The sequence below is a fragment of the Gymnodraco acuticeps genome, unplaced genomic scaffold (assembly GCF_902827175.1).
Source record: "Gymnodraco acuticeps unplaced genomic scaffold, fGymAcu1.1, whole genome shotgun sequence".
Lineage (NCBI taxonomy): Eukaryota > Metazoa > Chordata > Actinopteri > Perciformes > Bathydraconidae > Gymnodraco > Gymnodraco acuticeps.
The window spans coordinates 102,558-121,923 of NW_022991189.1; the positions used below are offsets into that span (position 1 = coordinate 102,558).

The 19,366-nt window shown below is 39.4% G+C and overlaps 1 protein-coding gene across 1 annotated transcript in view; it reads right to left on the bottom strand.

Moving 5' to 3' along the window:
- Positions 1–13,734: 13,734 nt before the first annotated feature.
- LOC117561226 (chemokine-like protein TAFA-5) overlaps positions 13,735–19,366 on the bottom strand; it is a 36,916-nt gene continuing 31,284 nt past the window's right edge. The window contains exon 4 of the mRNA XM_034238519.1: positions 13,735–14,263. Coding sequence (XP_034094410.1) covers positions 14,255–14,263 — 9 coding nt within the window. The 3' untranslated portion in view covers positions 13,735–14,254. The remainder of the gene's footprint in view (positions 14,264–19,366) is intronic.

Here is a 19,366-nt window from a genome sequence, read left to right on the forward strand (position 1 = left end):
CTTTAAAGTAGAGACACTACATACTGATATACACCTGAACATCAGCAGGAGAGGACTCTTTAAAGTAGAGACACTACATACTGATATACACCTGAACATCAGCAGGAGAGGACTCTTTAAAGTAGAGACACTACATACTGATATACACATGAACATCAGCAGGAGAGGACTCTTTAAAGTAGAGACACTACATACTGATATACACCTGAACATCAGCAGGAGAGGACTCTTTAAAGTAGAGACACTACATACTGATATACACCTGAACATCAGCAGGAGAGGACTCTTTAAAGTAGAGACACTACATACTGATATACACCTGAACATCAGCAGGAGAGGACTCTTTAAAGTAGAGACACTACATACTGATATACACCTGAACATCAGCAGGAGAGGACTCTTTAAAGTAGAGACACTACATACTGATATACACCTGAACATCATCAGGAGAGGACTCTTTAAAGTAGAGACACTACATACTGATATACACCTGAACATCAGCAGGAGAGGACTCTTTAAAGTAGAGACACTACATACTGATATACACCTGAACATCAGCAGGAGAGGACTCTTTAAAGTAGAGACACTACAGTACATATACACCTGAACATCAGCAGGAGAGGACTCTTTAAAGTAGAGACACTACATACTGATATACACCTGAACATCAGCATGATGTGTCTTGAATCCATTTATTTACGTATGGGAATGTTGTTTTGTAAATAAATACATCTGTGCATGTTTAGTAAAATAAAAATGAGTGAAAGCAAACTGTTTCTCCCTCTGAGGTGATTTATGGCACTCCATTAAACTTGTTTTGGGTGTTTTCCAGCCGATCCTGTGACACTGAACGAGGAAACCCAAAACGATGTATTCATCGCAGGAACTCACGTCCTCCTGCTCCGTGTGGATTTAAAACAGAAACCTGTGGCGCGGGAAGCTTTTCCCTCGAGACCAAAACACGACATTCTGCCGCATCCCCCTGGGCGCCCATGATGGATGACGGAGGAAAAGAAAGGGACACATTTCCCAGGAGGCCGAGCGTCTCACTGCAGGTTAAACAGCAGTCAATACAGAGCTGCTTCACAGACATCATCTCGGACAGATTGGTCTGAAACACTTTGTGCAGTTTCAATAACACAGCAAACGTGTTGGAAGTGGAAAATGACGATGCAATTGAGTAGCAGCTACTTCAACCCTCAGGTATCATTCAAATGCACTACCCTAATCAAGACAAACATGTCCACTGCCAAAACTGTTGATAAAAACATTATATATTCACCACTTTTTTGGGTTCATTTATAAGCAACAAAACACCAAATATGTAATAATATTTGAGGGGGTTTAACCCTTTAAATGCCATTATATCACTGATGTTTTTTATGAGAAAACTGAATTCAATACATATATGGGGGCTGGCTTTCTTTTGTTGTATCACCGTCTTGGATATGTCAAATATTAGCAACAAAATTGATATTGGTGCATTATTAGATTCAGATTTAAAATGTACTACCCTAATTAGTCATTCAGGACAAACGTGTAGAGTCATAGGGTAAATATTTATATATGGTCACTTCAAAAATATACTTCTACTTAGTTTTGTTTTTACCATAGTGTACTTAATGTTTTGTTTTTATTACTAATAACGTGTACTTTTTATATTTGAGTATATTCTCTGTACTTAATCTGCGCTACATTTAGCTGTTAGTGAATATGAAACATAGTGAAATGCCTGCTCTGTGTTGATCTCAGCAGCTGTTGAATAATCAAATGAACCGACTTCCCTTCAGTCTGGCTTCACTTGGACAGCAGCATGCTTTATTTATGGATGTGGATTTATTTCCCATATGTGATGTGACATCAGTTCACATCACCATATGGTCCGATGACAGAAACATATTTTCCCTTTTAGAGCCGACCGCTCGCTGACCTCCTGAAAACACCATGAGAGTCATCATTTATTTGATTTCTGCTGCGTCTCCACATCCTCTCCACGATGACCTGAGAGCGAGGAACAGCTGTTAGAGGACGGACACTTTACACTATAAACGGTATCTTATTTGTTTCATTTTTCTGTTTTACAGGAACTGTTCATGACCTCCTTCCTTTCTTTTTCTCTGCCAAGCATTATTTTCTTTCCGCCCTCTTTTCTTTAAATCGTTCATTTGTTTTTCTTAGTTGTCCGACACGGATCAAACTGAAACGTTGATTTCTTCTTCTTGTTCTTCTTCTTTAGTGTTCTGGCTGCGCAACATCAGAGCCAGACTCAGCACAGGTTTTTTAAACACAATTGGGAGACACTTTTGAACAGCGTTGGTGCTTCAAAGACATTGTATGTTCGATAGTTCGATAGTTTTAATAGTAAATCGTTGTTTTGCACAATGAAGCACTTTATTTGAAGTATATACATTTGTTGAATAAAGTGTTTTTACAAAAGTCTTCTTCTTCTTCCCCCTTTCCTTCCTTTTCTTTGAGTCTTTTCTTTCTTCCTCTTTTCCATTTATTGCATCTCTTATTTATGTCCTCTGAATTCTTTGCATGCTTTCCTTGCTTCCTTTCTTGTATATTTTTGTAACCTCTCTCCCTCCTTTCAATCTGTTTTACTTCCTTATTTATATTCTCATTTATATTATTAACTTTATATATATATCTTTTTGTATTCCTTGCTTTAATGTCTTCACTTCCTTCTCCTCTTTCTTTAATGTATACCTCCTTCCCTTCCTCTCTTCCACCTCTTGGCTCCTTCCTTCCTTTTCCTCTGTCCCCTTTGTGTTTCCTTGACAATTCCCTCCTTCTTTTTGGTCTTTCCTCACATCTTCCCTCGAGAAAAAAAAACTGAGCTTGTAGTTTCGACTCATTATTTTCTTTTTGAGCCTGATTTGAGTCAAGAAATATAAGAAAGGAAAGAAAAAAGGAGACAATTAGAAAGAAGAGAGAAGGAAATCTTACGTTGTGTTGTTTTCCGTGTGACAAGTGGTGTGACACGTAAATAAAAAATGCATCCGTCACGAAAGTATACAGTTTTGTGGAAATGCAGTTAAAAACAATCTGGAAAGGTCATGTTTCTAGATTTTATATCCTTTGGTTGTTTATGAAATATTTAGTCAGACTGGTTTGTGGGACGATTTGAGAGGATTTGAATCAAATCTCATTTCTAAAACTGCAGCTTTTCCAAAAGAAAATGTTGCCATTGTTAAGCAGCAAAGATAATGCTGTAACTCGGGACAAAATTACCTTTTTTCTGTTGGTTTAAAGAATATCATTTAATAAAATGTTGACTAAGTAATTGACAAAATGATGGAAACGAAAAAACAAGTGCAGTTTTTGTTTCTTTCTGTGGGCTATGACTTTATGATGTTGACATGTTGAACAGTGTCTTTGTCCACTATCAAATGTGACCCCCTCATAAAATAACTTGCCCCCAAATTGTTCAAGAACTCCTACTGTTTAAACAAATCTACAGACGAAGAAGCTTTCATGTCTAAGAAAGGCGACATTTACATTTTCCCGATGATAAATGTCTGTAGGATGTAATTTTCAGAAGCAGACAGAGGCTCGAGGGGAGAAGGTTTCAAGTTTCCAGGCTTTATTGTCATTTGCACATTAGCTACAGTATGGCAATGAAAACCGTTGGTCACAGGCTCCTCCAACAGTGCAACATATATATATAGAACAAATAAAACAATCAGAATCAGAATCAGGTTTATTACCAGGTAGGTTGACACGTACGAGGAATTTGACTTTAAAAAACAGATATTGTACATTGTGTGCTAAATATAACGCATAGAGTCTGCGTTGTGGCTGAGGTAACATCGATTGCAAAAGTACACACATCCTTTACTCAAGTAGAATTGTTTAAAAATACTCTTCAAGTAGAAGTACTGACTAAACTTCTTTACTCAAGTAAAAGTAAATAACTTTGAAATGTACTTCAGTAAAAAGTACCCATAACTAGCAGCTGTTTTAAAGAGTACCTGAGCTCCCTTTATATTAATAGAACAATAATGTCATTGTGAGCTAATGAATGTTTCCATGCTGAACAACGGCAACATGACAACGTTTCCATTGGTCCCTCTTCTTTAGAGAAGACCAGGAAATGATGGATACACGGATCGTGTTCAAATCAATAGGCACGCAATGACTCTAAAGAATAATGATCACGCATCAAACACACATTCAGACTAAAGGAACCAGCTGTTTGGAAAATGAGAGAAGTAGAAAGTACAAGTATTTGAGTTCAACATGTAAGAAGTAGAAAGTACAGGTGTTTGTGTTCAACATGTAAGAAGTAGAAAGTACAGGTATTTGAGTTCAACATGTAAGAAGTAGAAAGTACAGGTATTTGAGTTCAACATGTAAGAAGTAGAAAGTACAGGTGTTTGTGTTCAACATGTAAGAAGTAGAAAGTACAGGTATTTGAGTTCAACATGTAAGAAGTAGAAAGTACAGGTATTTGAGTTCAACATGTGAGAAGTAGAAAGTACAGGTATTTGTGTTCAACATGTAAGAAGTAGAAAGTACAGGTATTTGTGTTCAACATGTAAGAAGTAGAAAGTACAGGTATTTGTGTTCAACATGTAAGAAGTAGAAAGTACAGGTATTTGAGTTCAACATGTAAGAAGTAGAAAGTACAGGTATTGATGTTCAACATGTAAGAAGTAGAAAGTACAGGTATTTGAGTTCAACATGTAAGAAGTAGAAAGTACAGGTATTTGAGTTTCAACATGTAGAAGTAGAAAGTACAGGTATTTGTGTTCAACATGTAAGAAGTAGAAAGTACAGGTATTTGTGTTCAACATGTAAGAAGTAGAAAGTACAGGTATTTGTGTTCAACATGTAAGAAGTAGAAAGTACAGGTATTTGAGTTCAACATGTTAGAAGTAGAAAGTACAGGTATTTGAGTTCAACATGTAAGAAGTAGAAAGTACAGGTATTTGAGTTCAACATGTAAGAAGTAGAAAGTACAGGTATTTGAGTTCAACATGTAAGAAGTAGAAAGTACAGGTATGTTGAGTTCAACATGTGAGAAGTAGAAAGTACAGGTATTTGAGTTCAACATGTGAGAAGTAGAAAGTACAGGTATTTGAGTTCAACATGTGAGAAGTAGAAAGTACAGGTATTTGTGTTCAACATGTAAGAAGTAGAAAGTACAGGTATTTGAGTTCAACATGTTAGAAGTAGAAAGTACAGGTATTTGTGTTCAACATGTGAGAAGTAGAAAGTACAGGTATTTGAGTTCAACATGTAAGAAGTAGAAAGTACAGGTATTTGAGTTCAACATGTAAGAAGTAGAAAGTACAGGTATTTGAGTTCAACATGTAAGAAGTAGAAAGTACAGGTATTTGAGTTCAACATGTAAGAAGTAGAAAGTTCAGGTATTTGAGTTCAACATGTAAGAAGTAGAAAGTACAGGTATTTGAGTTCAACATGTAAGAAGTAGAAAGTACAGGTATTTGTGTCAACATGTAAGAAGTAGAAAGTACAGGTATTTGTGTTCAACATGTAAGAAGTAGAAAGTACAGGTATTTGTGTTCAACATGTGAGAAGTAGAAAGTACAGGTATTTGTGTTCAACATGTGAGAAGTAGAAAGTACAGGTATTTGTGTTCAACATGTAAGAAGTAGAAAGTACAGGTATTTGTGTTCAACATGTAAGAAGTAGAAAGTACAGGTATTTGTGTTCAACATGTAAGAAGTACAAAGTACAGGTATTTGTGTTCAACATGTAAGAAGTACAAAGTACAGGTATTTGTGTTCAACATGTAAGAAGTACAAAGTACAGGTATTTGAGTTCAACATGTAAGAAGTAGAAAGTACAGGTATTTGTGTTCAACATGTAAGAAGTACAAAGTACAGGTATTTGTGTTCAACATGTAAGAAGTACAAAGTACAGGTATTTGAGTTCAACATGTAAGAAGTAGAAAGTACAGGTATTTGAGTTCAACATGTAAGAAGTAGAAAGTACAGGTATTTGAGTTCAACATGTAAGAAGTAGAAAGTACAGGTATTTGAGTTCAACATGTAAGAAGTAGAAAGTACAGGTATTTGTGTTCAACATGTGAGAAGTAGAAAGTACAGGTATTTGTGTTCAACATGTAAGACGTAGAAAGTACAGGTATTTGTGTTCAACATGTAAGAAGTAGAAAGTACAGGTATTTGTGTTCAACATGTAAGAAGTAGAAAGTACAGGTATTTGTGTTCAACATGTAAGACGTAGAAAGTACAGGTATTTGAGTTCAACATGTAAGAAGTAGAAAGTACAGGTATTTGTGTTCAACATGTGAGAAGTAGAAAGTACAGGTATTTGTGTTCAACATGTAAGAAGTAGAAAGTACAGGTATTTGTGTTCAACATGTAAGAAGTAGAAAGTACAGGTATTTGAGTTCAAAATGTAAGAAGTAGAAATTACAGGTATTTGTGTTCAACATGTGAGAAGTAGAAAGTACAGGTATTTGTGTTCAACATGTAAGAAGTAGAAAGTACAGGTATTTGTGTTCAACATGTGAGAAGTAGAAAGTACAGGTATTTGTGTTCAACATGTAAGAAGTAGAAATTACAGGTATTTGTGTTCAACATGTAAGAAGTAGAAAGTACAGGTATTTGTGTTCAACATGTAAGAAGTAGAAAGTACAGGTATTTGAGTTCAACATGTAAGAAGTAGAAAGTACAGGTATTTGGGTTCAACATGTAAGAAGTAGAAAGTACAGGTATTTGTGTTCAAAATGTAAGAAGTAGAAATTACAGGTATTTGTGTTCAACATGTAAGACGTACAAAGTCTTCAGAAAAATAAGTAGTGGAGTAAAGTACTGATACCAGAAAAATGTACTTAAGCAGAGTAACAAAGTATTTGTACTCCACTACTTCCCACCTCTGAGGTTTTGAGATGTGTTTTGAGACGGGTGATGCTTCCTCAGCTGGGAGTGCATTCAGACGACTCTCCTCACCTGCCTCCTCTCTCCTCACCTGCCTCCTCTCACCTCACCTGCCTCCTCTCAACTCACCTGCCTCCTCTCTCCTCACCTGCCTCCTCTCACCTCACCTGCCTCCTCTCACCTTCAGCAAACCGCTCTGACCGGACATTAATCATCCGCAGGCCTCTGAGGGACCGACACCTCGTACCCGTCTTACTTCTCGTACCTGCCGTTCCTCCCCTCCTCCCCCTGGGATCTCGCCTCATTTGCCCGTAAACGTCCACCCTGCTCGTCCTTCAGGACTCCTTAGACGTCTGTCCTGTCCTCCGAACCTCGTCCGCCTGTCTCTTTAAGGTTTCTCACTAAACCGGCTTTCTTCCATCCCCCGTTAAATGAAGTGTAGTAAAGTGTGATTCTGTTTTTAATCAACTTTGAGGTTTTGGGGTTTTCCGGGTTTCTGTGCATGTTCATGTTCTGAAAAGGCTATACCCAAATTCCCTCCAGAGGGCGTTTCTCCCCCCTGCCTGTAACGCAGTAAACAAATGAGTCCATTCGTTTACTTCCGGAATATAATGACATCACAATGTAACACTCGTGCTTCTATTGGCTATCGCTCCATCACATTGTACCTGATTACGTACGTTAAGGGGCGGGACATCTCTAAGCGGTTGACCAACCACAACAGAGCCGGCCAGCTAACCATTCAGAGCAGACTGGGCTCTGGTTTCAGACAGAGGGTGAAAAGAGGGGCTGCAGCACAGGAAGTATGAGAACAATAAAGAGCTTTTTGAACATTAAAGCATGGAGACATAAAACCTGGACATTAGCACAATAGGGCCCTTAGTATGCTATTTATCCTTTAAGTAACGACATTTCCTTCTACCTTATATTTCCAATGCTTCCTTACATGAATGCAGGACTTTTCATTATTGTGGAGTATTTCTGTAAACGTTTGAAATACTTCTTCCATCTCTCAAAAAACACAATAATATTCTGAGGCTAGACATTGAAGCATTCATCCTCATCAAACGTCTTTGATGCAGTCAGAACCTCGTGGTCAGCAGGAACACTGGGGTGAGTGTTTGTTGTCCACAGATCACGTTCTTTCTGCAGATTGATGTCCCTTGATTCTCCAACGGTCTGCTCTCCTTAGCGACAGTCTTTCATCGAGAATTAACAACCTCTGAAATGTCCAAATTAACCATTCAGAATCGAGTATTCATCCAAGCCGTGTAATAAAATCTAATATCTAGTACAACCAGATTTGTTTTCAAAGTGTAACCTTGAGAATTGACATGAAATGAACATGCATGCAGTATAAGTATATACACATATCATATATCAAGATAATGTGTGTGTATCAGATTGGAAATACGTGCATCACATCTAGCAAACATGAAACTTCTGATCATCAATTATTCAAACACACACACACACACACACACACACACACACACACACACACATACATATACTGTATGTAATGTCATGTGTAACATAATTCAGGTTAATGGAAAGTGGCATTGCTCCGCTGTGAGAGGCCTACAGTATGAGGTTGATACCGTGTGTGTATCTCATCATGCTAATGTTACATGTATGATGCGAATGTTAAAGGGAAAACGCTGCATTTTTGATGCCCCCTGCATCCATTACAGCTCTACGATGGATGTTCATCATGTTATAATGTGTTTACGGACTTCTAGAGGAAACTCGGAGGGGAATTACTGCCTGATTTCCATTCATTTTGTTGGCTTTTTTTTTAACAAGATCAGTCTTTAGGGTAATTTACTGATACATTATTTCCGAGCGACTGTAGAGACTTCATATTGGACTTTCTAATCTAGAGTTTGCCTAAAACCAGAATTTTTACCAAAGCTAACAACTTCCACTCAGCTCGTTAAACTTTCTTCAGCTTTCCATATTTCTATGTAGTGTTTTCAAGGACACCAAGTAAACTGCGTGTGTTTGATGTGTGGATGTATATGAATATGACATTTACATTTGAAACAAGGTTTGTTCGCTGAACATTTCAAGGTAGAATTCATCAGCTACTCATCAATTCCAAAAGCAACAAAAAGTGATTTAATGTACAGCTAAAACTTAAAAACTAAATCCCGAGCATTTCCTTGACTTGTTCACGCTTTCATGTCCGCTGTGTGAGTGAATTTGAAAATCCCTCTGACCTTCAAGTCATTCAGACTCCTACTTTATAATTTGCACATTTCTCTCTTGACTTTTTTTCGTTCTCTCGTCATGTTTTATACAAACTAGCTGTAAGCCGGAATAATACATCTATATAGAGCATATAAGTAGTTACTTGGTGAATATGTTATAAAATAAATCAACTTTAGCCGGTTATTTCCCGCTACTTCTAGTAATTTTTCATCCGTTTGGAATTAAGGTTCTCCAAAGATACATTTCCATATCTCTGCAGACCTACACAGAGAACGGTGTTCTGTATGTCAGCAACATTATAAACCAACTCATCTTTAAATACAGTGTTGTGATGCACAGTAAGGTGATGAAGAACGGACATCTTAATAGCAGCTTAAGCTGGTTGAAGTAACTAAGTACAGTTACTCAAGTATTGTACTTGTGTAAGTGTTTGACATATTTGTACTTCACTTCTTCATTGCTTCTGGAAAGATATTTTACAAAAGACCCTTAAACTCTTTAATAGCTGACAAAAAAAGGAATCTGCTGCAGGTCAAGAATCACGAGCGGTCAAAAGAGTGCAACTTATTCTCATTATCAGCTCATCGTGGAAGCATTACCTCAGTTGAACACACACACACACACACACACACACACACGCAGAAGGTGTTAATGTATTCAGGCTGTTAATGATGTTAAATGGAGCCTGACGACGGGCTGACATCAGTTCCCTGCAGCCTTCACGGTGGAGGGGAAGAAAGTGTTATAGTTACCTTTCAGCAGAATTTGTGATGAACACGGGATGTTGAAACTGAGCGATAGGCTTTAATGGCTAACTTAGTTTTGTATTAGTGGGGACTGATGATTATTTATTATTATTGATTGACTGTTTTGCTAAGGCCAATGGTTCATTCACCTGCTCCTCGGACGGTCCCATTTGCTGAGTTGGGAAGTTATTCTGTTAGGATCTGTTTATTTTATGTTTTATTTTGGAATTATCTGTCGGCTTCCTGTTTTTCATTCAAGGATGTTCACCCCCTGTCTGTCATGTGTGTATTTGTTTCCTGTCTGTGTTTTCCCTCCTGAGTGATTACCTGATTCTGTTCACCTGTGTCTTTGTGGTTTCCCTCCCCAGCTGGGTCTTGTCGTCTTGATTGGCCATGTGTGTATTTAAGTTCTGGTTTTCTGTTGGGGTTTTGTGGGTTCCTTTTTGTGCTTAGAGGGAGATAGAGTTAGTGGCCGTTTCTCAATCGCGAGGATGCTTGCTTGGTAGCACATGTCTTCCGAGTCACTTCCTTCAGAAGCTAGGCAAGAATCCTTCCTGGCAATCGGAAAACGAAGAGTGGAACAGGCGAGCAAGTGTGCAGGTGTGCGTCATATGAGAGGCCCCGCCTTACTTTTTCCGCCACAGATTTGGGGAAATTGGTCCGTGCGCAAAGCATTGTGGGGATTTGAAGGACGCGAAGTCTACCCATGTGAGGGTGAAAAGAGGTGCACTTTTTGAACATAGAGTACCTTTATAACTTGATAATGTGCAGTGTGGCTCTGACAGTAGGATGTATATCATACGTTAAAAAGACACGACACCCTTAATTAATAAAGTAACTCTTAGTTGTTGCTCTAAATAAACTGACTTCCTGTCAGCTCTCACTGATCCTGAGAAAACTATTCTCGTGATTTCCTGTACTTTCTGTAAAAGTGGGCTAATAGAACCAGGAGGAGAAAAAGTGGGCCAAAATATAATGTTAATAAATAAAAAAAGGATAATGTAAGAGCAGTATAGCCTCAGCCTACATTCCTCAGTATTTTTAGTTCATCTGAAGCCAGAAAACAGACACGTTTATCTGCTGAATTCAGCAGGAAAACGTCTGCAGGTTTCACAGGGAGGTGACACCTGTCTGAGGATAAATATCACCTGTGTGTGTGTGTGTGTGTGTGTGTGTGTGTGTGTGTGTGTGTGTGTGTGTGTGTGTGTGTGTGTGTGTGTGTGCGTGTGTGGTGTGTGTGTGTGTGTGTGTGTGTGTGTGTGTGTGTGTGTGTGTGTGTGTGTGTGTGTGTGTGTGTGTGTGTGTGTGTGTGTGTGTGTGTGTGTAGCCAAACAACTTCTACACAGCAAAATAAATGATTATAACTTATTTTGTGTCTGTCTGTAGGTCAGGACTTGACAGAGAGGGAGGACATATTTTATTATGCTCATTTTCAGGTTCATATGTGTATTTTGTTTCCAAGTTCTAGTGAAAACTCTTCTTCAGTTCATTCAGTATTTGTCAAAAACACAACAAATTACTTTTCTTTCTTTGTTTTTATTCCAATTAGATTTGATCAACTTTGTTTTAAACTATACAAGCCGTGTGCAAAGAGGTGGACAAAATAAACCGTAGATAACAAAACAGACAGCTGAGATTTTAATTTCTCTCGTTTGTTAAACGACTGCAGACTAATGTTTAATGATCAGATTTAGTTAATGTTTCAATTAACTGACGGTAAATATTATACCAATATAATGTAATTAAAGCATGAAACCTGAATCTATCCCTTCAAAACATACCAGACAAAACCATCATTTTTCCACCAGTTTAAAATGATAATAACTAGGGGTGTAACGGTATGCGTATTCGTACCGAAATTATTCGGGACGGGCCCTTCGGTTCAGTACAGGTGTGTACCGAAGTGTACCGAACGAATATAACGTTAAACGTAAAACATTGAGAACGTGAACAACTCTTTGGAAGTAATCTCAGGTGCTGCGTAGCATTCAGAGTAATATGCTCACATTGGGTTCAACGCGTCATAGAGCGACCAAGTCATTTCATTGGACGAGAGGCTTACTATGAGAGCTGGTCACAGGGATGCGTTCATATGTAGTCAGTAATTTGAGGAACTGTCGAAATGGCGAACGCAGATAAAGTTGAGCTTGAAAATCCTCCAGCATCATTGAAGTCTCCGGTTGACGGGCAAAGACAGGTGGACCGAACCAAAGCTGTTTGTCGGCATTGTTCAACTAAAATTGGTTACGAGTCTGGATCCGTATAGATACGGACCCAGACCCCGACCTATACGGACCCGGACCTATAATCAATACATTAATAGGGGATTTCAATGTTGACGGGGTGATACTATTTTAACCGCCGCCGACAGGGGGCGAAAGAAACGAGTGAGCGATACAGGGAGAGAAACACAGAAGAAGAGATGAGAGCACGGCAGAGAGAAGCGGAGAGGAAAGTGAGTGAAGAGAATAATTAGCGATACAGGGAGAGAAGCGGAGAGGAGAGTGAACAGGCGTGTTGGCGGCAGACAGGGAGAGACACATAATGACACATGGCGCTCTCCAAGAAGAGGAACGTGGACAGTGAGAAGAACAGAGCTTTTAACCCTGAGTGGACTCCTTCATGTCCATCCTGCCCACTGGGAGCACAGAGCCAGTGTGTCTCATTTGTTCAGAGACCGTGGCGCTCATTAAAAGTGACAACACGCCACTATGAGACACAACACAAAGTGTTTGACCAAACATTCCCTCTCAAGTCAGAACTGAGGTCACAAAACATAAGCAGTCTCAGAGCCCGATATGATCAGTCGACCAGGATCAAAATTAAAACTAAATATCGTTCCAGGCTAACCGAGGCTAACCAATGAGCTAACCGAGGCTAACCAATGAGCTAACCGAGGCTAACCAATGAGCACCTGCATTTGTGTATGAGAATGGCCCTGACACCATTTCAGCCCAGATTTGAACTCCTGGCAGGACAAGCTCCAGCTCAATTCTCGCACTGAATTAAAACAAAGTGAGAGAGGGACTGCAATATAAGAGGGAAAGAAAGAGAAACTTTAAACTGTTCAATTGTTATGATGTGTAAAGACTGATATTGTTCTATAATCGTCTGAAACTGTTAAGTCATGATGTGAAACGGTTAACAAAGACAAAGGGAAACTCAAGCTGCTGCTACACTTTATTTTATTTATTTAAAATTAAGCACTTTTAAGATGCACATATTTTCAAAAGCTATTTTATTTATTTTCTCTATTTTATTTTGAAATGCAGCCCGGGAGGAACATTACACATATCCACAGTATTTACTGTATATCTGTATAGTTCAATGATAATTGACAATAAATATTGTTGTTTTTTAATTGTACTTTCTTTATTTGATTGGCTGTCAGTTGTTGATTACATGCAGACGTTGATAAAGCTACAGGCTACTTCAATATATGTCACACTAATTCATGAAGCAAGTTAGACATTTTGATGTTCCGGACCTTTGCATGTGGAGATTTTCTCTAACTGGACCTCGTTGAATTTTAGTTGAATACCCCTGCTCTAGGCCCTCTGTGAGGGCCTAAGATATTCCAAATAATAATATTTGAAAACATTAAAAAAAAACGTTTTTCTTTTGGGTAGGCCCGTCGAAAAGAGGGAGTGGAGGAGGGATCATTCACTGACTTAAAAAATATTAAAAGGGCCCTATTCTGCTCATTGTCAGGTTCATATTAGTATTTAGTGCCTCTGGCAAAAGCTGTATTTATCTTATGATGATAAATGAATCAACAACAATTGTATATTCCAATTTTCTTTTGGGTATGCAAACATGTGTAAAGTAGCTGAAGCTGTCGTAGTAGCAACACATCATTGGGGAGTTAGAGAATAAAGTGGCATAACAAGAAAATACTCCAGTAAAGTACATCAAGATTTTATTTGAGTGAATCTACTTTCCACCAATAGTGCTTCCTGCTGTGGCTGACTGTCATTTTAAAATATGTCTTTAGGTTTCGGCTCAAAGTTCATAAAGGTTGATGATTTTCCACCTCCTCCTCGTCACAGAAACAACAACCCTCCTCATATAATACATCTTTATATCATTAACTCATATATAATTTCACTTTGCTCAGTAATACTTTATAATATCACAATGTGTTTGTTTCTTTACATACATATGGTGGTGTGTCTAAAAACATCTCGTTATTCATCTTTGGTCTGTAAAACCAGAGTTTTTTGCAGAACAAGAAGAAAAATCCATCCTGCAGTTATAATAATAATCCGTTTTCAGTCGATTGTTTTTCCACAGGTGGGCAAAACAGGAAGTGGTAACGTCCCTGTTTTCTGGATCATTGGCTCTTCATCAGCGTTGCCGGATGCTTGGTGATGATGGACGATGGGAAACAGTCTTTATTTGGGAGGGTCCGTCCTCGCGGTGTCAGGAGACCTACGAGCCAGAAAGAAAACCCATTACATTTCACTGTAATTTAAGAAAATTCCATCAAACTCTAATGGAAACACTGCTTCCTGTCTGTGGCTCTCAGCTGCAAGCCCATTGGTTCCTACTGGGGTTGGTTTCGACATAAATCTTTAAAAACCCAAGCTTATAGTTTATTTCTTAAAAAGACTCAGTAGTTTCCTGAAAGCAGAAGCACAGCACCTTTCAGTACATCTTCACCTGAATTATTCATCCCCCCCCCCCCCCCGCTGTTCGACGGCAGCTTGAATCCTAAAAGAGCAGGAGGAGTCAGACAAGGACGATCCGGATTACAGCGGGAATTCATACATCACTCTGCAGACAGCATCAACATGCAGCGCGGGCCTAAACGCTCACAGCTGATTAAACATGGAGGTGAAGCCGCGCGATGCGTTCCTGCAGTCAGAGCACACGTTAAACATCTTGGAAGGGAAAGGCAGAACTCTGAAAACAACAACTGAGACGTGGTTACAGACCTCTAGACAATAGTTCAGCAGGAAGAAACAGGATGGATGATTTAGCCTCAGTCAGGTTGTATGCAGTGTTTTTTTAAAGTCTCAAAATCATCATAAATAATCAGCTTATTCTGGACAACTTATTTTGTTCCCATGTGGTTTTGACTCAGTGGGATTATGTTTGTATTACTATATCATTACTTTACTAATGTATGACTTACTTACAATTAGAACAGGATTAGACATGTTTACATGCTTTAATGTTCAAAAAGGTCGTTGGTCAAAAAGGTAATTGGTTAGCTGGCCGGCTCTGTTGTGATTGGGCAACCGCTTAGAGATGTCCCGCCCCTAAGCCTACCACATACAGTGCAATGTGTTGGAGTGCTAGCCAATAGAAGCGTGAGTGTTACATAATGATGTCACTATGTTCTGGAAGTAAACAAAAGAGTCCAATGGAGGCGTTTCAGACAGTGAGGGGGAACACAGGGATTGTAGCCTTTGAAGACCATTTACATGCAGAGAAACTTATAGGAAAGAGAAAACCCATAAAAAGCGGAATAGGGCCTCTTTAAATACTACTTATTGTTTCTAGACCAGCATATGTTTAAAACCCTGAAGTCACTATAAAACTGATTTAATATTTAAGTTCTAAAAGTAATTTTGCAGTATATTTTCTGTAAAAGCTTAATATTTTATACGATGCGTCTGGATGAATATGACATTGCATTAATGAGTATTTTGATTTAAACTGCATTACAAGCCAAATGACTAATTGGAACCCCTTTATAATGCTAGTTTCTATTCTGCAGCAAAAAATCTAATTGTAAAGGTTTTGTCCTGAGACAACCACATATCTCTCTAAAGTCAACTTTCCATTAGTTTCTCTTAAAAACAACCCTTTTTTCAGCTTGAGGACGATGCATTTTCCAACATCACATACAGTGACTGTCAGATTAATGTAGAAGTATAAAGTTGCATACAATAAAAATACTTAAAGTTAAGGTAAAGTTGTACTTCAATTCAGTACCTGGGAGTATGACCGACGGAGGACGTCCTAGGTTTGAAGTAGAAAACAAAATGAAAAATGCCACCTTTTTGTTTACAGGTTTCAGTCAAGCAGCTGCAAAAGAAGCAGCTGCAATCTTTCACAAAAACATGTACAGGATGTTCACTCTTTGGATTTGCATCTCGTCATGTTCACATTCAAAGTAAAAAGTTGTCCTTCCCTCCAAGGAGAATTGGATTTCTGTCTGATTGAGCAGACTGTGATTTGTTCCTCTATGTTTTTCCCTCCCGGTGTGACTGAACATATATTTAAAGTACCTCTGCAGGCTTCAACATACACTCCAACATACACAAAAATGCAGACAGGTAAAGTCACACACTTTGTTCAAGGACAGTTATGTTTGAACAGAAAGAAACTCCAGGCGAACAGATGGCAGCGAGACAAAAATGAGTTCTGCTCTCTGCTGCGATGCCTGATTACATCTCAGCAAATTACACCTCGCTCTGCAGACTGTAATGATCATGTACGAGGGTTAGAAATGATATGTTCATCGCTCCCGGTTGAAGAGAGATGAAGAGAAGTCTGCAGGTTTAACCTAAACCGGGAACAGCGGTGGAGGCGGGACCACGTTCCTATGAAAGTTGCTCTGTGGCGAATGAAGCCCAAAACCTGTATCTGGGCCTTTTGCTTAAGTCCTGCCTACGATTTCCAGCTCTCGGCTAGGTCAAATGAATGGAGAGGGAAAAACACTCTGGATTTGGCTTTTGGCGCATTTTACAACTTTTAAACCCTAAGGATTTCACTAAGGGTAATAAAAGTGTTCGTCGGGGCAAGTTCATTTCGTTTTTAGTTTGTTTATAGCCCAACATTAGCCGCCTTTAGCTTAGCCGCTATTAGCTTAGTGGTGGTGACATGAAGTCATGTGACCGTGCTGTAGTTCCTTTATAGCCCAACATTAGCCTCCTTTAGCTTAGCGGTGGTGACGTGAAGTCATCTGAACGTGCTGTAGTTCCTTTCATAGCCCAACATTAGCCGCCTTTAGCTTAGCGGTGGTGACATGAAGTCATGTGACCGTGCTGTAGTTCCTTTATAGCCCAACATTAGCGAGCTTAGCGGTGGTGACGTGAAGTCATGTGACCGTGCTGTAGTTCCTTTATAGCCCAACATTAGCCTCCTTTAGCTTAGCGGTGGTGACGTGAAGTCATCTGAACGTGCTGTAGTTCCTTTATAGCCCAACATTAGCTTTTTACTTCATAAATCATAAAGTGGTGTTAATATGTGGAGATTAACCTGTTGAACAAAACCTGTAAGTATCATAAAGGTGTGTTTGCCACAGAACTCATTTTCTCAAATATTCAAAAATCCATTGGGAAAACACACAACCAGTCGCTGACGTTAATAAAATAAAGTTTCCGTCAGCAGCTCGTTTAAAGGAGATAAATATTAAGAAGAAACACAATTAGAGAGGACAGAAACAAGCTTAATCTTGTTGGTTACACATTAGTTTAAATCACATTACTGCACAAAGTTATCAGAGAGATGTGTGTGTTTGTGTGTGTGTGTTTTCTGTTGTTTCCATGATGAACACAGCAGCTGGGAGTAAACTGAGAAGCAGGCGGCCTTGTTTCCGACATAATTGCTTTGTGATGAATTGTGGCTGGTGCTGAGAAACAATATAGGGCTGCCTTACTATTTATTTCACTTCCAAAGCAAAAACAAACCAGAAATCAACTCATTAATATTCCAAAGCTCTGGCTTCCTAAAATAGTACATCGATCAACAAACCAATTACAAAATATATACATATTCTTGGAGCAGACACATGTTTTGAATCCTCCGCTGTAGCTCTGGTGCACATGACAACAAAGACTCTGAAGTAAATGTTCTCACACAAAGAGCAATGTTTCTAAATGCTGTCGCCCTTTAAGAAGGATGGTGTGTTTCGTTAGACCATAAAGTACTGTTGTAGCCAAGACCACCTTAACCAAGACCAAGACACGACCGAGACTTTAACGGCCCGTCCACACAGCGGCGTTGGACGCTTCTGCCCATTCACTTTGAATGGGGTGACGTCACTTTTCGCCGAACTGCATTGTGGGAAGCAGAGCGGAGCTTTCCTGGCGTTTCAGGCTGCAAAAGTTGAGCAATGTTCAACTTTTGAAGCTTCGGTGGAAGCGTCAGCCAATCAAATCATATGCCGGTACAAGCTCTAGCCAATCAAACCGCTGCTTGTGTGTCAGGGGCAGGAGATTCATGTGATTGGTTGTTGGTCGAGCTTCAGACACGCCCGCCGGCAAGCTTTTTCCAAAGCCGCTGTGTGGACGGGCCGTAAGAGGTCGAGACCAAGACCAAGGCTTGTGGTGGTCTGTGTAGCCAAATTGAATTATCGTTGAATTTCCTGACATCTTCTGGATGGAAACTTCTGAAGCAATTGGAAACAGGACTCAGAGAGACACGAGGAGCTTTGGCCGGAAAATTCACAAGAGATGTCATGAGCCACGTGTTGACACAGGTTGAGATGCCACTACAATTCTCAATAACTCTTCTGTAGTTTAAGGTTTTAACTATTTCGGAGTGTAATAATCAACATTCTTCATCAGCGAGACTGAACAAATATGGACCCTGAATCTAACTAAGGCTGTCGTCCATAGAAAAGAATGTGCGGCCTCTAGATGTCCCTGAACAGTAAACTACCTCATGGCGGCTTGTGCTCGGTCATAAGCTGGCTACAACAATGCGCCCAAGCTGCTCCTCCTTGAGAGAGATAGCAGCGATACCCAAGGCTGTAGACCTATGCCGTGGGAAAGGAGACAGTGAGAGGAGAACATGATGAACTGTGTCGAAGGTTGAATACCTAAGGAAATGAGTCCTTAACAGAGGGGAGAGGTGAGGGAGGAGACCAGTCCCATTTTTACTTTTTGTGTCTTGAGTGAGTGCTTTAAAGTAAGTCAGTGAAGTCACGTGATTGGTTGCATTTCAAACAGGGCGGCTTACGGAGCGTAATTTGTTCCTCTGATCTCTCTTTCTGAGCTCTAATGAACGCTCGCTCCGATCCTCGTGTAAACACAGCCCATGGTTTTGCGTCGGTCCGCCCACTCAGCGCCGCTTCTCTGAGATTCAATTTGCTTTCCAGCGAGGCAATCAGATGTGCTGTCCTTCATTAGCAAGAGGAGCATGTTTGTGTGCAGCAGAAGAAGAAGAAGAAGAAGAAGAAGAAGAAGAAGAAGAAGAAGAAGAAGAAGAAGAAGAAGAAGAAGAAGAAGAAGAAGAAGAAGAAGAAGAAGAAGAAGAAGAAGAAGAAGAAGAAGAAGAAGAAGAAGAAGAAGAAGAAGAAGAAGAAGAAGAAGAAGCTGGAGGCGTCAGACGCAACAACACGCCGCCATCTTTGAGACAAACGAGGTGAGACGTCGGAGAGAAGCTGAAGTACGGAGGATCAAATATCTCCCAGAATTCTTTGCTTCTCTTTAGACTTGGGATGATGGCAGAGAGTCAAGAGAAAATCATAACGCTGTTTTTTAGTTAATCATTTGAGCTGCATTCTAATTTAAAATACAGATACCTTCTTCATGTATCCTTCTTCATTTATTTACACTGATTTCTTCCCTATTTATA